Source organism: Staurois parvus, unplaced genomic scaffold, assembly GCF_062004578.1.
Source record: "Staurois parvus isolate SC_StPar_1 unplaced genomic scaffold, SC_StPar_1.0 ptg000019l, whole genome shotgun sequence".
Lineage (NCBI taxonomy): Eukaryota > Metazoa > Chordata > Amphibia > Anura > Ranidae > Staurois > Staurois parvus.
The window spans coordinates 10493984-10515849 of NW_028317815.1; the positions used below are offsets into that span (position 1 = coordinate 10493984).

Here is a 21866-nt window from a genome sequence, read left to right on the forward strand (position 1 = left end):
GGGTTCAGGTGCTGATTACAGTCTATTGACTTGTATGGGAACCGTTCCTAAAATGCATATATGTGAACAGGATAAAATCCTGACCTAATCTTGTCCTGAACCTGATGTAAACCTGACATGACGGCTGAACAACTACTGTGTCCATTAGCTGTGAGCTTCAATATGCACCGCACATGTGTGAATTAGCTCTTACAGCCTCAACTAATTTTCAGTCTGATCCTGTGCCATTTCCTGCTTTCACATCTGCTTCTTCAGATCAGCCTGTCTCCATGTCTGCTGCCTCAGGGCAGTCTGTTCAAGTGATAAATGTTCCAGTCCAGCCTGTTCAAGTGCCAGCTGCTCTCTTTAGCCCTCCTCTGTACCAGCAGCTCTGGTGCAGCTAGACAGCAGGCACAGGTTCAGCAGAGACTGGCTGGGCAGCAAGAACAGGACCAGTGGAGACTGGCTGGACAGCAGGCACAGGATCAGAAAAGACTAACTGGCAGCAAGCACAGGATCAGTGAAGACTGGTTGAGCAGTGAGCACAGGATCAGAGGAGACTAGCTGGGCAGTGAGAACAGGATCAGTGAAGACTGGTTGAGCAGCGAGCATAGGATCAAAGAAGACTAGCTGAGTAGTGAAAACAGGATCAGTGAAGACTGGTTGGGCAGTGAGCACAGGATCAGTGGAGGCTAGGTAAACAGTAGGCACAGGATCAGAGGAGACTAGCTGGGCAGTGAGAACAGGATCAGTGAAGATTGGTTGGGCAGCAAGCACAGGATCAGAGGAGACTAGCTGGACAGTGAAAACAGGATCAGCAGAGACTGGCTGGGCAGTGAGCACAGGATCAGAGGAGACTGGCTGGACAAAAGCACAGGATCTGCGGAGACTGCCTAGACAACAGGCACAGGATCAGTGGGAAAATGGCAGGGAAACAGGCACAGGATTAGTGGAGACTGGCTTGGCAGCAACTGTGAACTGTGAGGGCAGAGCTCCATATAGTATGGATGACAGGGTGAAAGAATGGATAATGTATGGTGAAGGAGAGTAGCTGCTTGACAACAAAGCAGGGGGAAAGTTGCCAGAGAATGTGGTCTGGACAGTGAGGGTAGCTGTATAAAAAGGTAAGATGAGCTGTATGTAATTTATTTCAGGTACTTATATTGCGCCGTCAATTTACGCAGCGCTTTACATATATATTGTACATTCACATCAGTCCCTAACCCTCAAGGGGTGTACAATCTAAGGTCCCTAACTTACATTCATACATACATGGGCCAATTTAGACAGGATCCAATTAACCTACCAGCATGTCTTTGGAGTGTGGGAGGAAACCGGAGTACCCGGAGGAAACCCACGCAGGCACAGGAAGAACATGCAAACTCCAGGCAGGTGGTGCCGTGGTTGGGATTCAAACCAGCAACCCTAGTACTGCCCGGCAGAAATGCTAACCATTTAGCCACTGTGCCATCCAAAATTTGTCAAAATTGGAGCAGCCAGAATCTGGAGAAATTGTGTATGGCAACTAATCAGCTTCTACAGTATCTTTAATTTTCAAAGCTTACCTGGACAAGTTGAATACAGAAGCTGATCGGTTGCAATGCACAGCTGCTCCAGATTTTGTTTGCTGCAGTTTTGATAACTTCCCTCCATAGTGTTGTCAGGAGGGAGACATTGCCAGAGAATGTATTGTGAAAAGCGGGGGAAGAACTGTCAGAGCACATATCAGTGGGGGCTATTGAAGAAAATACTGCAGACAGGGTGAAGGAAATGCCACTGAAGTTAGCGCAGACACTGTGGAAAGACGTACAACACTAGGCTTACAGTTTTGGACATTGCTAAAGGAACAATCAGGGCAACTCAGTAATTCACTTGGATGCAGTCAATTCAATAAGGCATTTGGATGCAGTCAGGGCCCTGATATTCTGCAATATTTTGTAAATTGTTAGTACTGACTTGTGCAACAAATTCAAGTAGTTATTATTTGTAACAGTTTTACTATAGTGCGTGTACAAAAGAAATTGGATGAATAATAACTTTTATTAATTCATGTGCTGATAACATAAGTAAATAGGAATGATCTTTTTACAAGATTGGATGACTGAAGTTAATATTCACACGATTTATTGTGTGAAGATTCTTAACTCCTTTAGTAAATCAGCATCACTTTGAGCTCAATTCACTAATTGGTATTGCATTATGATATTTGTGTTTCTTTGTACACTTTGGAGCACATTCCAAAGTCAAAAACTATAGAAATGATCCCTGAAAGTATAGTCGTGATATTTGTGTTTCTTTGAAATATTGTATTCGATAATAAAAGGGCCACTTCAATAAAGTGAAATATATACTGCAAATTTGGTAAATAAGTGCTGTAAATACTGTACAAAATGTTGAGATACTGTATATCAGTGAAGTCAATTCACTAAAAAAAAATGTATATAACTCGTAGGCATTTGGTATTTTACAACTGTACAAAATAAGAATAATTGGAATTGTCCTTAAAAGAAAATAATGTAGCAGTATGAAAAGGACATACGTTACTTGTTACAGAATTGATTTGATAGCATTATGCCAAATACAATTTAAAAAATGACAAGGGGACCCCCCTAAGATTTACATCAGACCCTGGTATGGGTTTTAAAGTGGACACCACAAAAAATAGTGTTGGGATTCCCCCATATTCTATATCAGACACTTCTACACGTTAATTGGTTCCCACTCAGCCTATTGTACAATGGCGTCTGGGTGGGACCACTCTCATTCTGGGAAGATGTCATATAACATCCTCCCATTCATCCTGTGCATACACGCCCCTGAGGCCACGCAGGACGGGGATCGGTGACCTGTCTCCCCCTGACAGAGCGCATCACCAGTCAGGGTAAAGAGCCAATGACATTGGCTCTTTACAATGTGATCAGCTATATCCAATCACAGATGATCACATGTTAACAAATTTTGGTTATCGACATTTCCTTTCCTCAGCGATGTCACTGTCTGAGGAAAGGAAAGCCGATAACTAGGTTTCCTGTGACAGAGACATTTACACTGATAATCAGTGCCTTGGTCATCAGTGCAGCATATCAGTGACCATCAGTGCAGCCCCATCAGTGCAGCATATCAGTGCCCATCAGTGCAGCATATCAGTTTCCATTAGTGTAGCATATTCGTGCTGCCTATCAGTGCCCATCAGTACAGCCTCATCAGTGCTTCTTCATCAATGCCCATCAGTTCAGCTTATCAGTACCCATCAGTGCTGCCTCATCAGTGGCCATCAGTGCTGCCTCATCAGTACAGCCTCATTAGTGCCCATCAGTGCAGCCTATCAGTGACCATCAATGCAGCCTATCAGTGACCATCAGTGCAGCCTATCAGTGCGTCCTCTTGAGTGCACATCTCTGAAGAAGAAAAGTTACTTATTTTATAACAGAAATGGAGAAAAAGTTTTTTAAAAAAAAAAATTTGGTGTTTTTTCGCTTGTTTAGCAAAAGATAAAAAACTCCAGTGGTGATAACATACTACCCAAAGAAAGCTTCATCTATCTCAAAAAAATGCTAAAAATGTAATTTGGGTACAGTGTTACATAACCGCTCAATTGTCATTCAAAGTGCGACAGCACTGAAAGCTGAAAATTGGCCTGGGCAGGGAGAGGGTGAAAGTGCCCTGTATTGAACTGGTTAAGGAGGAGCTCCATGCATGAAAACAAGGCAAAAGGGTGGTGCCCCCCAAAATCCATACCTGGAAAATGGAGTAGATGAGCACAGGGGGGGCAGCATGCAGCTAGGCAGACTGCATGCAAGGATAAGGTTTTTGTTTTTTTGCATGTGGTTCCTACTTAAAATCCATACCAGACTGAATGTGAATCATAGTCGGAGCCTCACACTTTTTTTTTCTTACACATTTCCTTCCCTTTGTTCATCAGTAAGCCAGGAATCTCTGTCTGACAGCCGAATAGATTGGGCAGGTGTGAGTCATGGGTGTTAAGAAGCTGACGGACAAACAGTACCCTGAATAGGAATATGTCATTTAGCAGTTCAAGTAAGGCTGCTTATAAATGTTTAACTTGTCCAAATTAAGGAAAAAAAACAATAGAGATTCAGAGATCCTTTAAGCAATTAGACATGGGTGCTGATAGTTTGCTGCATTCAGGGCTGGTTCACACCACAATTTCTGCATTTCGGATGTGTTCCTGCATGTGCGTTTTTAATGGATTCAGGTGCATTTTTGACTCTTTTTTTCATCATCTTAATTAAAGGATAAGTTCACCTTTGGGAGTATGTTACATGTTCCACCCGCTTTTAGACTGTATGTAACATGCTCCCATAGCCACAGCGCTCCCCGACAGATAGTACAGGAAGACTTTTCCCTGTACTATCTGTCAAATAGTGGCTGCATTATTTATTCACAGACTTCCATGAATGAATGAACTGCAAGTCCCAACTGCCTTAGCGGCTGTTGGTTTGTAGTTTTTAATGAACAACCACAGCAATGTGGAGCACCGTGGTAGTTCATTGAAGCTATTCTGACAGGTCTGCATGAGACCTGCATGGGATCAGGGATCTACTGATCACTGCTGCAATGCTTTCCAGGCTTCTGTAGACAAGAATAATAAATGAAATTGTTTTACCTGCAAAAAATGTGCATTTATTATTTTTGTCTAAAAGGTAGGTGAATTTATCCTTTAACTACCTGCCTACAGGGCACTTTCACCCCCTTCCTGCCCAGGCCAATTTTCAGTGCTGTCGCACTTTGAATGACAATTGCACGGTCATGCAACACTGTACCCATATGAAATTTTTATGATTTTTTTTAAACAGATAGAGCTTTCTTATGGTGGTATTTAATCACCTCTGGTTTTTTTTATTTTTTGCTAAACAAACCAAAATCAACTGAAAATTTTGGGGAAAAAAGTTTTTTCTTAGTTTCTGTTATAAAATTTTGTAAATAAGTAATTTTTCTCCTTCACTGATGTGCGCTGAGGCTGCACTGATGGGCAATGATAGGCAGCACTAGTAGGTGGCACTGATGGGCATTGACAGGCATCACTGATGGACACTGAAAGGCAGAACTCATATATGGCACTGATAGGCAGAACTGACTGGTACTGTTAGGCGGCACTGACTGGTACTGTTAGGCAGCACTGACTGGTACTGTTAGGCAGCACTGATGGGCACCGATAGGTGGCACTGACTGGCACTGATAGGCAGCACTGATTGGCAGCACTGATAGGCGGCACTGATTGGCAGCTCAGATGGGCACTGATATGTGGCATTGATATGCACTGGTAGGCACTGATATGTGGCATTGATGTGGCACTGATGGGCACTGGCAGGTAGCATTGATGGACACTGACAGGTGGCACTACTGGGGCTACACTGATCATCAGGGAACTGATCATCAGTGCCCTGATGATCAGTGTACATTTCCCCTCTGAGGAATGCCGATTACCAGCTCTCCTCTCCTCACGAGCTGTCAGCATGACAGCTAGGGACTGCTAGGGACTGTGTCCCAGGGACACAGCGCACCACCAATCGCCGGGGGCGCGCATGTGCGGTTAGAGTGGGAGGACGTCATATGACGTCCTCCAAGAACAAGAGAACCACCGCCCATCCGTCATTCTCTTATATGGCGGCTGAGAGGATTTTTAATGAACTTTGCAGCATTCCATATATCAAAAAATGCAACATGTTCTACTTTTGCTGACTGCACTGGAACACACTGCACTTTTGTAAACTTTGGAATCCATAGTAAACACTGTCAATGCGTTTCTGATGCAGAATAGAAACACATTGGACTGCATCTGGTGTGAAGCAGCCCTCAGAAGAAGATAAATGCTGCCTCTGGATGCAGCAATGCTTTGTGTAATGGCAGCATACAAGCTGGGGTTAGTTTGTGTGTGGCCAGAGCAACCTTGGATGCATACCATCTGCTTACAGGTTCAGTAGGAGGCTCTATTTGCATGTAACTGCTCAGATGAACTATTACATGTGAACAGTGGTGATGCTGTCCTTTTACTTGTACTAATCTGTCAGGCTTCTCTGACAGATGCTGCTGATTGCAGGAGGCATTTAGTACTATCAGCTAATTTTTCCTGGTGACCAAACTCTCTGTGTGCATGTAGCCTTGGATGTGATGGAAAAAGCTAGTTACAGCCAGGGGCGGACTGACCATTTAGAAACTCGGGCACTGCCCGAGGGCCCGGGGTCAGTAGGGGGCCCCATGAGATGCCCCTAGTACCTTTTCATAGGCTTTTTTGAGTTTGGGCAAGGACACAGGGGCCCCATGATCCTCTATTGCCCGGGAGCCCCATAAGTTGTCAGTCCGCCCCTGGTTACAGCTGATCACTGAGATCTGGTTCTGCACTGTGCAATGTGCACTTGTAACAAATATGGCATAATCCTCTAAGAAAAAAAACTATGTTTAAGGTGGAACCAAACCCCCTATTGTTTTCAGCCAAAGAAGCTGCCATCCTAGCCTCTGTTTGATCTTCAACTGCCAAGGAACAGCACATGTGATCAGTTATGACTCCAGCCATTTGATGGTTTGACAGTTGGGTTAAGAACACAAGCAAATATGACAGTTAGCAATCCTGGCATGCTGGGAATGTAACTGTTTTTTTTTTTCTGTTAAATTGATGGGTTTAGTTTCGCTTGAGTTAACAATACTGTAGGTTAGGATAGGATATGAACTTCGCACACTTAAAAATATTATTTCTGCCAGTGGAATAAAGATTCAGGTGACAAAACTTCTTAATAATGTGTGACTCCTGTGTGTTTAATTAACATTTTATTGTACATCAAACACATGGAAACTTTGTAACTTGTACAATATACCAAAATGGTTTACTTCTACTTTTTCCTGAAGTATTTTCTGTAAAAAGCTTATACATGTGACGTGGCGATATTTACCTTTCCGTCATGTCAGGGGTTTAGATCCTGGAAAAAAAAATCTGCTTACAAAGGACTATTTGTTTAACTGTACATCTTCATGAAAAAAAGCTTTATTAATATACATGTTTTTCAAGTATTTATTAGTAAGATATTTATTCCCAAATAGGTATAAAAACAATTGCATTATTATTGGAACTGTATTATTGACACGGTTTTGTTTTTATTATTAATGCATAGTAAATGAAGATCGGCAGAATAAAGCGGTATTAAACCCAAAATCAAATATATAATACTGTCTATTGCAGGTTACCAATCATGAGATGTGGTGTTTGCATCCATTTTCTTTTCTTTAGCTTTCATCTGGTAATCTGGCCAGTAACACACCTCCCATATTAGTGAGACACAACTCTGGAGGAATGAGCACAGGGGTGACAGTAGACAGCACCATTGTCAGTCTGAGGGGAGGGGAGTGTTAAATGTATTCCTAGATTGTAAGCTCAAAGGAGCAGGGCCCTCGAACCCCTCGTGTATTGAATCGTATTGTTACTGTACTGTCTCGTGTACTGTCTCCCTTTATAATGTACAGAGCTGAGCAAACTGTTGGTGCTATATAAATCCTGTATAATAATAATAATAATCAGATTTAATAAACTAAAAAATTGAAGCCAAACTCCAGCTCACACTTTATAATCAGTTAAATTTTTTTCCTTTGGGGATAAAGGTTTTACATAAATAAATAAAAGCTGTTCATTTTAATCACCCCTGCCAGTTTTAAATGGTGTGTTTCATCTCTGTAACTAATACATTCTGCTGGAGAGTTTGAGCTTTTGAAAAACAACGGACTTGCTGGCTGGTTCATAGGATGAAAATAGATGAAAGAAAGCCTAAAAAGAAAATTAATGCAGTAGAAAAAATGTTTGTTTTTTAGGTTTAAAGAGTATATAAACCAAACATTTCATATTCCTAATATGTACCTGCTGTACTATGTACGTGTATGAAAAAGTATCTCTTTGTATTGCTTCCTTTGTGTGAAGTCCCTGGTGTTGCTACTAGTCCCTCTGCTTTCCTATTAAAAATTGACCACACTAGACAGGAAAAGATAGTGTGGTCAGTTCTCTAGCTGTGCTGGGTAACTCAGTGTGCTCTCCTCCAATGATCAAAAATCTGCTCACATGCTCCCCCCCTGGACAGCCATTGACTGGGGCGTTCAATGTACTGCTGTTACTCTTCCCCAGCTGCATAAGGAGCTTAGAGTGTATGTGATCACTTATAAAAAATTAAAAAAAAACATATTTACACTGTTTTTAATATCTATACACAAATGGTTTGCCTTTCATTCCTGTTTTAAACTGAATAGGCTGTTTTTACAAGGTGCAGGTTTACATATGTTTTAATACTTCTTTAGTACTGTCTGAGGATTTATTAAAACTGCAGCAAAAGAAAAAAAAAATCATAGTAACTAATCTGAAGAAACCAAAGAACTGATTTGGTTTCTATGTGTGCCTCTCTATTTTTTTCCTGAAGACCCTTCCTGTGTTTCCTGAAGACCTATCCTGCAGACACAACAGAAAATAAGAGGAAATCACTGCAAAGTGAATGAAATTCCCATATTAAAGAGCTATTGCACAAAGAAGTACCTCTATTGCAGGATTTTCCCTCACCACTTGCTCATAATTTTTGGATGTCCCCTTCACTTTCTGTCTCAGTGAGAATGGTCACCAGGACAAAGAGAGGAGGAAAGCTCAGGCAGCAATAAAAGCTTAAAGAAGAATTAAACCCTCCTATCCTTTTCAGCCAAGGAAGCTGCCATCTGTTTGATCTCCAACTGCCATGGTGCTACACATGTGGTCAGTTATGATATTAGACATTTGATGGTTTGACAGTTTGGTTGTAGTAAATGTAAATGTGACAGCATTCTCGGCATGCCGGGAATGTACTGTAACTGTTTTTCCAAACTGTTAAAAGAGAAGTGTGGGATTTTATTTTTTTAAAAACTCATACTTACCTAGGTGGATATGGCATTGGTCCAATGCTGCATCTGTCCCCTGCCAGCTCTAAGTATGTGATTTCAGCGATCACATGACCGCTGAGCTCTTACAGCCACTCTGAGCAGAGAGAAGTGACCATCAGTCACTGCTATCTGCTCTGCCTCCCCAGCGCTCACTGGAGAGGGGAGGAAGTGGCTGGCTTAGGCTCTTAGAGGATCACTGAGAGGCTGAACCAAGTGCCGCTCCAGACTCTGGGGTGGATCCTGACCAGGTGTGGACTGACCATTCGAGCACTCGGGCTCTGCCCGAGGGCCTGGGGTCAGTAGGGGGGCCCCATGAAATGCCCTGGGTATACCTTTTACAGGCATTTTTGGGTGTGCTTTGAGTTTGGGCAAGGACTCAGGGGCCCCATGATCCCCTATTGCCTGGGGGCCCCATGAGTTGTCAGTCCGCCCCTGATCCTGACTTTAAAGTCGGGATCTTTCCCCCAGCCTGGACCGGCAGAGTGATGTCAGCTAACAACGAACTTTAGCTTGCTGTCAGCTGAAAACAGGTCAGAGGAGTGCAGAATGAACTGCAGTTCTGTGATTCACAGGAGAAGTACAGCCAAAAGAGCTTTAGTTCCGCTTTAAAGTGGAGCCTGATCTTGATCCAGCAATGTGCAAGAGAGTAACATCACTGCTCCCTCCATCCTACTGACTCAGAAGCAACAGCAGGAGCCAATGGACACACAGAGGTGGCTCAGGAGCAAGCCTGCACGAGTGCTCCCATAGCAAATGGTTTGCAATGTGGCACTCAGCAGGGGGGAGCCAGAAGTATTGGTTTATTATTTTTAAAAAATCCCTTTATAATTGATCTAACACTTCCCTACTCTATCCAATAAAAATTGCCTTCTGTTGCTGTCAGAACACACTGATTGGCAACTGCAGCCGCTAACTGATATGATTTTTCCAGTGTGCCTATTCAACCGAAGTTGGTGGATGCAGTGTGACAATGTTCTGCTGCGATTACATTGGGTCCTGCCATTTATGTGGATGTTACTTGACAGGTACCACCTACCTAAACGTTGTTGATGACCAAGTACACCCTTTCATGGAAGCAGGATTTCTCTGATGGCAGTGGCCTGTTTCAGCAGGATCATTCACCCTGCCACACTGCAATCCTTGTTCAACGATAATTTGAGGAACACAACAACAAGCTGGAGGCGCTGACTTGGTCTCCATATTATCCAGATCTCAATCCAATTACACATCTGTGGGATGTGCTGGAAAAACAAGTCTTCTCTATGGAGGCTTCATCTCACAACTTAAAGGATCTGCTACTGGTGGTTTGTGCCAGATACCGCCGCATACCTTCAGAGATTTAGTGACATCCATGTTTTCATGGCTCAGGACTGTTATGGTGGTAATTGGAGGATCTACTGAATTCTAGGTGGGTGGTTATAAATGATGGCTGATCACTGTATATTTAATGTGGAGCTCCACCCAAAATGGGAAGGTCCACTTTAAGGCTTTGTCCCCCGATCCCTGTTAGGATTGTCACCTTTGGGGAGTGGGGTGAAGGGGGTACCCGAATTTGACAATTACCTGCTCCCATTTCCGCTGTGATTGCCTAGGCCAGTGGTCTCCAAACTGTGGCCCTGAGGCCAGATGTGCCCTTTACTAGCTATTATCTGGCCCTTGGGGAAATATTTCATCCTCAGACACCAACCATGGGGCATTATTCCCTCCACTGAAACCAATGAAGGGGCACAATTCCTCTCAATGACATTAATGATGGGGCACAGTTCCTCCCAATGACACCAATGATGGGGCACAATTCCTCCCAATTATACCAATGATGGGGCATGATTCTTCCCAACTAATGATACCAACGAGGGGGCTCAGTACCTCTCACAGACATCAAAGATGGGGCATTGTTTACTCCCACTGATGTCAGTGCATTTTCTACTTCCAATGCCCACAGTCCGGCCCCTCTAAAGTCTGAAGAATAGTAAACTGGCCCTTTGGAAGTCTGAAAACCCCTGGCCTAGGCGATCGGAAGTGGAAGTTGTCCCCCTCCCTCTCTGTAGTCTTCTGGGACACGACAGGTCCCAGAAGACTATGGGACCATTCACAAAGTGCAGTGCTACTCGTGCACAGGACTGTGGATAAGGGGTTACCACCAGTCCTCCTGTATGGGGGCCAGGCCAGCAGAGGGGGCCCAGGCAGCTGGGTGAATTGGATGTGAGCAGGCAGGGTGATCAGCACGGCAGGGGGGGCAATTACTGAAACCCTGTATAGCTCCTTCTGCAGCAGCTGGCTTCTTCTCCTCTTCCTCCCGCTGGCTTTCAGCTGCTGCAGAGAGAGCCATACAGGGGATCTGTTCATGTAATTGCCCCCCCACCATGCACATTACCTTCCCTGTGCATGCTACATTTTCCCCTGCTGCCCAGGCCCCTTTGTGTACTCCCACAGTGCTGCCGGCTTCCTTCCTCTCATTCTTACCAACAGCTGCAAGCACACAATAGGATCCTTCAGGATGAAGAGTGGGGGAAGGGTCTGATAAACATGTCATAATTACCAGTCCATTTCTTTCCTGAATGAGCGCAATAAGTGATCAGTCCTGATCACTCACTGTGCTCATTCATAACTGAAGCACATTAAACTTTTGTCTTAGGGAGGGGCCGTCAGGTTGACTGTATGGGCCCCGTTTCTAACAGCCGCCCTGCTCAAGTATGTGCAGTGGGCACCGGGCTGTGAAGCCGCAAGCTGTCACATCCGGGTGCCCACACTGAAGATACCGGTGCCAAGAAGACAGGATGGTCGGTTAACCTGTGTGAGGACACTGCTAGATCGAGAGACAGCTGAGAGTCCGTATTTGTACAGTTTTTGTAGCTGCTGTCTTTTTTTTTTTTTAATTATGACTGGACCTCCGCTTTAACATAGAACTAATAGGAGAGGGTTATTTTTTTGCCCTGATGGGACCTTTCCCTTCCTGATGGGAGCTTTCCCTTCCCTTCCTGATGGGAGCTTTCCCTTCCCTTCCTGATGGGAGCTTTCCCTTCCCTTCCTGATGGGAGCTTTCCTTTCGTGATGGGAGATTTCCCTTCCCTTCCTGATGGGAGCTTTCCCTTCCTGATGGGAGCTTTCCCTTCCCTTCCTGATGGGAGCTTTCCCTTCCCTTCCTGATGGGAGCTTTCCCTTCCCTTCCTGATGGGAGCTTTCCCTTCCCTTCCTGATGGGAGCTTTCTCTTCCCTTCCTGATGGGAGCTTTCCTTTCGTGATGGGAGATTTCCCTTCCCTTCCTGATGGGAGCTTTCCTTTCCTGATGGGAGATTTCCCTTCCTGATGGAAGCTTTCCCTTCCCTTCCTGATCGGAGATTTCCCTTCCCTTCCTGATGAGAGCTTTCCTTTCCTGATGGGAAATTTCCCATCACTTCCTGATGGGAGCTTTCCCTTCCTGATGGGAGATTTCCCTTCCCTTCCTGATGGAAGCTTTCCTTAACGGAGATTTCATTTCACTTCCTGCTCAATAGCCAAAACAGGAAGTAAGGGAATCCCTGGTTGTCCCCGAAGCAACCTTCCTTCTCCTCCTGTCCTAGTGACAACCCATGTTCTGTCCCTCGGTTGGTAAAGAGACAAATAGTGACTCTGCCTCATTGGTACACGGCGATAAATACTGACAGATGTTTTATTTCCTCTCAGCTATATCCAAAACTAAAACAAATAAATGATACTTTATCTCCAAACTTTCTTCATGGCCACCAATGCTGACACTGTGGACAGACATCCTCTCAGGACACAAGTAGCTGAGGAGAACCATTCCCTCCTCAGGCTGCACCCAGGAGAACTCTCAGGTGAGGGCGGCTTGTCTGTGAGTGACTCCTGTTATTCCCCTGACATTGCTGCCATCACTGTGCCCTCTCCGCCTCCCTCCACACTGAGCCCCGCCGGTCGCTCGGCCTCCTCCTTGGCTCATTTCCATACGTGGTGACGCGGTGGGCGGGGTTTCCGAAGCTGCCCGAATAGACAATGGCTGTGGTGGACCGCTAGCTGAGCGAAGGGGGGGCCATGTGAGTGATGTGCGGAGGAGGTCCGGGCACCGGCGGGGTATGACATTACCGGCGGCGGGGCTGTGGCACGATGGAGACCGACAAGCCGGCCTCTCCTCCTCCGGTGCTGTGCTCCGTGCTGGCCGTGAGAAGTCACAGCTGTGAGGTGACCCTGGACCCAGCAGTCGGGCTGCTCTCCTGGAGGGAAGTCAGGCCGCGGAGGTCGGCCAGAGAGCGGAGCAGAGCTGGTGAGCCGTGTGGGGGCCTGTGTATGGTGTGTGTGGGGTGGACATAGCCGGGCAGGCGCTGTATTGTGTACTCGGGGCAGACAGCTGTGTGGGCCCCATTGTTGTCTCCTCCACTCTGCACTGTGATAACAGAACTGTCCTCAGCTGATGTGCTGACATTGGATCATTCCCCTCCCCCGTCTACTTTGTTTCCTTTACACTTGTCATCTGTATAGTCAGCAGTGCTGTGTGTGATCGTTACTGTATATCCCTGACTCCTCATTATGGGCCATCCAGACCAGTGTGTGCCTGTCCCCAGACCAGTGTGTGCGTGTCCCCAGACCAGTGTGCGCGTGTCCCCAGACCGGTGTGCGCGTGTCCCCAGACCGGTGTGCGCGTGTCCCCAGACCGGTGTGCGCGTGTCCCCAGACCAGTGTGCGCGTGTCCCCAGACCGGTGTGCGCGTGTCCCCAGACCGGTGTGTGCGTGTCCCCAGACCGGTGTGCGCGTGTCCCCAGACCAGTGTTTCTCACCCTTTTTCAGTCAAGGCACCCTTTATAATTATGGACAGTCTTGAGACACCCCATTTTAAAATGTGAAAAACTATTCTACTTGTTTTCTATAATGCAGCAACATCCACACATGAAGGACACCCAACATTGGAGGTGATTTATTCTTCTAAAGCAAATACACTTTTGCAGACTGGTACTGACTAGTTTTCCAGTGTTTCTCCTCTCCCTCAGTTTTTCTCCATCACTGAGCTAATGTGACCCCAGCACTGATGGAGAGGGGCAGGGGAGGGGGAAACTAGGATGCTGTGCAGGCAGCTGACATCCTCCTTATCAACTGATGATGTCATTGGTTGTCAGGACGCTGGCGGTTAGAAGGTCGTAATGGTGCACAATAAAAACCTATGGCTTTTTGTAACTAAAAGGCAGGTTTGTTCCACCCGCTGGCTTGTAAACAAGTTTTGGGCAGTTTGTAGACATTTTGCCAAGGCACCCATGAAGAAACATCAAGGCACCCCGGGGTGCTTGGGAACCCTGGTTAAGAGAGGCTGGTCTACAGGGCACTTTTTTAGCACTGAAGTGGTTCTAAGGCTGTGTTTTTTATCTCAGGGCATGTTCCCACTTGACTACATTTCTCACTCTTCCCAAACCCTCCTATAGCTTTAGTATGGACATTAGACAGGCGTTAATGAGGTTCAGTATGGGTATCACATCAGCTTTTTACAAGCGTTAAAAGCTCTCCCCAAACCTCCTATGTGGAATTTTGAAGTGTTTTCTAAGCATTTGACAAGTGTTAAAACCACACCACAAACTAAAACTGTCATGTTATTAACACGACCGCACACAAATGCCTCCCAAATGCCTGCCAGTAAGTTTGAGGAGTGTCACCATAGATCTGAATAGGAGGAATTGAAAGGCTTTAAACTTCTGGCTTGACATGAGGCTTCAAGTTTGAAGCGACGCTAACGCTTCATGTTTTGATAATATGAACAGCACTCTGTGCTGCCCATAGTATCATTTGCCTAGGCATTCAAGGAGCGTTGAGAACATCCCTCAAACACTTGCTTTCAATGCCAGTGTGAACATGGCCTTAGTGTTACAAACATATGCTTGTTATACTCACTGTGGAACCTATGGGGTTAATCCTCTGCATTGTGTAAAAAGGCTGTTTGATCCTGTGTTCTCTGATCCTCCCCTTCTACTGTTCCCAATCCAACTGCTGATAGTACAGAGCTCTAGGAGTCACTCTGCACGTGCTCAGTTTAGTGTGTACTGTATTGCTAAAGAGTTTTCTTTTTTTCCTTGGGAGAGTGCATGTGATCAGCACAGGGCCAATCAGCACTGTCCAGACAGAGGGTCAGGGGTCCTGCAGCATCATAAGACAATCATGAGAGAATTAAAGGCTTAATTAAAAAAATAACATGTCTGTGCTTACCTGCCGTGTGCATCCTCCTCTTCTTGGGTCCACTGCTGGCACTCCTGGCTCCTGCCTCCTGTTGGGTGCCCCCGCAGCAACCAGCTTACTATGGGTGCACCTGAGCATGTGCACTCCCCAGCTGCTGTTCCGTGTGTCCATACACACACACAGCCATGGCTCAACCCGCCCCCTCTCTTCTCATTGGCTCACTGGCTGTGATTGACAGCGTTGGGAGCCAATGAGGAGAGGGAGTCACGGGAATGCTGAGACTCCAGTGCATGTCGCTGGATCGAGAGAGGGTGGGGTGCTGCAGATAGAATTTTTTTTTTCTCTTCATGCATTGAATGCATGAAAGTAAAAAGCCTTGAGTCTTTACAACCACCTTAACCAGTGCTCAGCCAGACACTGAGAGAAGCCACAAGACTGCTCTAACTGCTGATGAGAAAAGGTATTTAGCAGTTCATATTTACTAAAATAATTGCATTTCCATGTTCTGTGTACTGTGGGAGACCTGATATAGTGAATGCAGGGTCATGGGTTTAGTAACACTTTAAATTGATTGTAAACCCCCCCCCTTTTTTTTTTTTTTTTAATAATAAACATGTAATGGTTTTGTACAGAGCAGCCTCGATCCTCTTCTGTGGTCCCCTACCAATGATGCTCCTATGAGGGCACTTGTGCATGCTTGATCCCAATCGCAAGCCACCCTTTCTGCATCTATAGACACAGACTGCGTGGCTCAGACCCCCTCCCATCGTTCCCTCGTCACAAGATTTGATTGACTACAGCAGGAGCCAGTGGCCCCCACTGCTGACACTGTGCGGAGGGGGAGAGAGACGCTGTTCTCGGGCACAACACTGGATTGAGATTGGGCTCATGTAAGTATAAGAGGGGATTCTGAGACTCAGAAGGTTTTTTTCACCTTAACCACTTAGGGAGTGCTTACCGCAGTTTTACTGCGGCAGAACAGCCCTGATGCACTGAATCATGTACATGCACATGATCCAGCTTTTTTGGGTAGGGGGCGTGCCTGCCGCCTCGGCTGTGCTGTCATTTGCTACAGCACAAGCTGATCAGTGGATACCGGCCAATGATTTATGGTCAGGAGCTGCTGGTCAGCTGAGCAAATAACAAAAGAGAGCCCTGTGTTGGCAAACAACACAGGGCTTTCTACAGACTACAGCGATGTGGCTGTTTTTTTTTTTTTTCTCCCTACAAAGCAAGGAGTGAAAACAATCATATTGTATAGTAAATCCAGCACACTTTACACTTGTTAGGCACACAGTTAATCCTTTGCCCCTAGATGTTAGCCCACTTCCAGCCAGTGTCACTTGTGCAGTATTAGTTTAGTATTATCACCATTCACTGTTTGTGTCACTGGTGATGCAAATTAGCCAGTTCTCATAAAGTGTCAGTTAGGGGTTTATTTACTAAAGCTGGAGAGTGCAAAATCAGACTCCCTTCTGCATAGAAACAAATCAGCTTCCAGGTTTCATTGCCAAAGCTTCATTGAACAAGCTGAGGTTAGAAGCTGATTGGTTTCTATGCAGAAGGGAGTCTGATTTTGGACTCTCCAGCTTTAGTAAATAAACCCCTTAGTGTCAGATTGCCCGCCATACTATCACAGTCCCTCTATAGGTCGCTCATTACCACCATTACTAGTATTTAAAAAAAAATACAGTATATATACCATTGTTTGTGAACGCTATAAGTTTCACATAAACCAATTAATTATTTATGACCTGGGTTGTGAGTGTAGGCAGCCTATTCATTTCATTGGGCTGCCCTACCTGCGGAAAAGTGGGGAAAGAAAGCCCAGTCCCTTTTTTTTTTTTTTTTTTTTTTTTTTTTTTTTAAATCATGCAGCATCATGTGGTTTGGAGCATGCGTTTGCAGGTACCTGGGTGTGCTATTAAGAATTAATGGCAGTCCCATGTGTCTGCTAAAGAGAGGTGCTGTTACCTGCAGGTCGGAAATGTGTGTGGTCCTGAGCATGTTCCTGACCTGCTGTACTGTGAACGCATCCAAGCTCATGTCATCACACAAAGGAAATGCACATTGAAACATGACAACACACCTGCTTAAAGTGGTTAGAAACTCATTCACTGTTTTTATTTAAAAACAAAAACTATATATTTATCTGCTCTGTGCAATGTTTCTGCAGAGAGAAGCCCCTTTCCCCCTCTTCTGTGGTCCCCTGCCAGGGCCCTGTGCTCCAGTTCTGTGTCTTCCCCCATAGCATGCCACTTGCTACGGGGGCAAATGTGCACGCTCGCTCCCTAGCTGGGCTGTGTGCTATTTGTCATTGTTTTCACACAAATAGAGGTTTCTTTTGGTGGTATTTGATTATTTTTTTTATTATATAAGTAAAAAAAAGACCAATTTTGGGGAAAAAAACCCCCAATATTTTGTACTTTCTACTATAAAACATATCCAATAAAAAAATATGTAAAAATCAAATTTCTTCATAAATTTAAGCCAAAATGTATTCTGCAACATGTCTTTGGAAACATGTGAACCTAGCCTTAGAATTTGGAGTGGATTAGGTAAGCAGCCATTCACCATGACTTATGAATACCTGTTGCCAACATTTCAAAACTTGATGGAGGAGGCAGGACGGACTTCCCAATCACATGATCACTGCAATTGACTGGCACAGTGGTCTTGCATTCAGGAGCCCATCCTGTTAGCTCCTAATCGTTAACAGAGCCGACTGTGACAGCTTGTTCACTATGCTGGGACCACGCTCTCCACACAGAAATCACAGCCCCCATGGAGGCATATGTGCAGTTTGTGGGCTTTAATGCCCACCCACCCTGCCGCTACACATATGCACTACATGGTCGACAAGAGATTAAGAAGGAAACTAGGGAGTTATGTTTACCATGAGTCTGTGCTGTGTTGACTGATCTCATTATCAGTTGTAAACTAGATGTGTACACTTTCTGCCCTGAAAAATGGGTAAAAATCTCAAGGCTTGGGTAGTACATTGTATGTAAAAATAATTGTCCCTACTTTGCTATCCTATCTTTACATTGCCATCCTTTCAAAGCACTTTAAGTTGCCTATAGTGTCCTATGTATTAATCTACTCCAAAGAAACTTGAAAAGTAAGATATTTTAAGAACATTTTTAGATATACTGTGTGAATTGAAGTACATAGTTAATTCCTTGGAGCCGGGGCCTCCTGGCCCTTTACGTGGTCTGTGACACCGAGAGGTGGGGTGAGGTTTAGGGCCATGTGACTGCAGTGATTGGCTGTCACAGCGGTCACATGATCGGAAAGCTCCTGATTGGAAGTAGCTATCAGGACCTTTCTGTGAGGCACTGGTGAATGTGTGGGGAGTGCGCGGGGCACGCTCTCAGCACGTTTGTTTACAGTGGGTACGTAAATATGTGGCCTTTTGGCATCAAGGACCAGCCGCCAAGAGGCTGCATATTTGCGTACCATAGGTGCCAAGGAGTTACCATATAGTGGGAATTTAACTTCAAAAGTGGAAAACTGCTGTGGAAAGTATATCTAAACCATAACCGGTTGATATGCTGAGTGTCATTAACAGTGGCCATGTTTTTTTATTGATTTAGTTTTCACCTTTCCTGCTTAGCTTCTCTGGTTTGCTGATCTCCTGGATTTTTTTTACAGCCACTTCATGTCTTTGCCCATGCATTCCAGATGCAGCTGCATATCATTGCTCTTGACCAGCTTCTGATGGTGACAATGGCAGAAAATGCTGGAACGGGTGGTAGTAGTCTCTACTGGAAATGTGCCAGGGTGATAGCGCAGTAAAACAAATGAATGACAGGACAGTGTTGCCAACTCACAAATAAACATGCCTGAGTAAGGACCTTCATGGCAGAATCACGGTCAAGAAAGCTGTATTTAAAAAGACTTGAGATTGTGCCTTGGGATTACATTAATACATTAAAAATGGTATGAGATTTGAGAAATTGGGCTTTGAACTACTTTAAACCCTTCGTGACGATTGTACACATACAATCTGTGTCCTCACTTTATTGGGTCTTCCTCCATGGGGCTGCATGTATACATACTTGTGTTTGTGCTGGAATCGTGCTGCACAGTGCACTCCCAGCACAGAGGCCAAGCTCTCACTGAAGGCTCATGTACACTGCAGCTGATAAACTCACGTTTAGGAGCTGTTCAGCGTTTTTTTCAGCAGCCCCTGAACTCTCCCCAATGTTTTCCTATGTGTCCATGTACACATCTTCGTTTACAGTCATTTACAGGCATTTGAGTTTACAGTCGTTTTTTTGAACACAGAAAACATGCATTCTGCAGTTGATTTTATCAGCGTTTCAAACGTAAAACGCTTGTAAATGCGGCAAATCACGCTTAAGCGTTTGCCTTTGAAATTTTTTATTAATTCTTCCAGTTCCCCATGCTGTCCAGAGCCTTTTTTCATCATGAAGAATACATGCAAAGCATTTTCAAGGTACTCAGATGGACAAAACACTGAACACAGGATGTTCCAACCAAGCTTGTCACACATTGTGATGACCAATTCACACCTCAGACCTCTCCCACCCTTGGAAACAAAAGATATGTTAATGACCATTCACACATCAAATTCCTCATGAATACCCCCTGCAAGGTGGCTTTAATGACTCACTCCAGCAGACACCTTCCCACCCTTGGAAACAAAAGAAATGTTAATGAGCAACTCACACCTAAGCTAATTTCAACACATACTGCTCTCTCTGCTTCTACTCTCTGTATTTCTTTGAAACAGCCTGAAATGGTTAATAATGTACCACTTTTCAGTGCATTCTGGGCATTTGGGGGGTTCTCCTGTGCTTATCTTTAAAAAACGCACATAAACGCATTGTGCAAATGCGGCTAAACAGATGTTTTTTAACCTACGTTTTCCAGCAGTCAGTTTCTATTGTTCAGAAGTGTCCCGTGTACATGGGGCCTAAGAGTTCTGGATCTCGTACTACCGATTGGCAACTGGGAGGCCTGGTTCCTGATCACCTGATTGCTGTGAGAGCCTCTGATTAGCTATCGCAGTGATTCGTCACTGTACAGCATACCCCTGTGTTTTCCCCTCTTGAATGGAGAAAAAGATACATTGGGGTTGATTTACTAAAACTGGAGAGTGCAGTATCTGGTTCAGCTGTGCATGGTAGCCAATTCTTCTAATGCTGGCCAAATATTGTTACAAAATTACTTTAAAAAATGGTCAGATTTATGAGAAATCTGTTCAACATGCATGCAATAACGCCATCATTGTATTTCACCCAATTGTCGACATATTAACAACAAAACAGTACATTTTTCATCGCTTGGCAGAAATGATGTAAAGATTTTTTTTACGTTTGTGAACCCTCCCACTTACCCACTGTATTTAAAAGAAAGATCTTTATTTTTTTCTGCTTGTTCTTCCATTACATTTTAACAATTTTTCGGTCGATTCCACTACTAAGGTTTAAAAAATTAATTGGTTTGGGTCAAAAAATCCGACATAGCAGTTGTTTTTTTTTTTTTTTTTCTTTTTTTGCAATTAAACTTTACATTTCAATAATCGAAGTTAGCCCGCTAACACCTTGAAAGTCAAACAATCAAGCTCATCAAATGCTTTTTTTGAACGATTTTCTAACCATGTATTACCAAAATAACTTCAACTTGTTCAATTAAGCTTTGACAAAAATAAACCTGGAAGCTGATAGGTTTCTATGCAGAGCTGTACCAGATTTTGCAAACTCCAGTTTCAGTAGATCAACCCCATTGTATCTTTTTCTCCTTGCTAGACAGGAAAATTGCAAACAAAGAAGTCAGTAAAATAGTATTGAAATAAAGATAAAATGGCTAGGTCAGGGTCAAACCTAGTACACGCTATCCTATATATATATTTTTTCCTGTTCAACTCAGCGGCTGAATGAAACAAACTGAAGAGCTCGGGTGGAGATCCTGTACTAACAATCTGATGTTAGTACAGCGATCTCCCCGCTGAGCTATTGTGTTCTGACAAGGGGACTCCCCCTTCTCCCCAAGAAAATGCCAGTCGGTCAGATGCCGATATGCAGACCTTTTTTAGGCATGCCCCTTCAACAGAAGCTGGACTGGCTGCTGTACACACAGGTCGAATGTCAACCGGCTGGTGTCTATTGAACTGGCTGATACCACTTGATATTCAGCCTGTGTGTCCAGGGCTTTAGGGTCAGAGTCAGTTTATTTTAGGTAGGATTAAAAAAAACATTTTTTAAAAGTTAATATCAGTGTCAGTGTGTTTTGGGTAGGGTAAAAAAAAGCAAAATGTGTGCTATTGGTGGTGTGTTATGGTAGCAAAAAATATACATCTACATTTAAAAAAAATATTTTTAACCGGTTTGTGGCAGTTTTTCTTAACCACTTGTCTACCGGGCACTTTCACCCTTTCATGTCCAGGCTTTGAATAACAATTGCGCGGTCATGCAACACGGTACCCATATGAAATTTTTATAATTTTTTTTTCACACAAATCAAGCTTTCTTTTGATAGTATTTAATCACCACTGGGTTTTTTATTTTTTCTAAACAAACCAAAAACGATAATTTAAAAAAAAAAAAAAAAAAAAAAAGTTTTTTTTCCTAGTTTGTTGATTTATTTTGTAAATGAGTAATTTTTCTCCTTCACTAATGTGCGCTAATGAGGCAGCACTGATGGGCACTGGTAGGTGGCACTGATGAGGAGGCACTGGTAGGTGGCACTGGAGGGCATTGACAGGCATCACTGGTGGGCATTGACAGACATCACTGATGGGCACTGAAAGGCAGTACTCATATATTACACTGATAGGTGGCACTGATTGGCAGCACTCATAGGCGGTA

The 21866-nt window shown here is 44.3% G+C and overlaps 1 protein-coding gene and 1 pseudogene across 1 annotated transcript in view; one reads left to right on the forward strand and one right to left on the reverse strand.

Annotated features, from left to right (window-relative positions):
* Positions 1-2181: 2181 nt before the first annotated feature.
* On the reverse strand, positions 2182-2260 carry LOC149472878 (small nucleolar RNA U3; annotated as a pseudogene).
* Positions 2261-12827: 10567 nt separating this feature from the next.
* CERK (ceramide kinase) overlaps positions 12828-21866 on the forward strand; it is a 117274-nt gene continuing 108235 nt past the window's right edge. Inside the window, exon 1 of the mRNA XM_089684800.1 lies at positions 12828-13138. Within this exon, the coding sequence (XP_089540926.1) occupies positions 12982-13138 (157 nt within the window). The 5' untranslated portion in view covers positions 12828-12981. The remainder of the gene's footprint in view (positions 13139-21866) is intronic.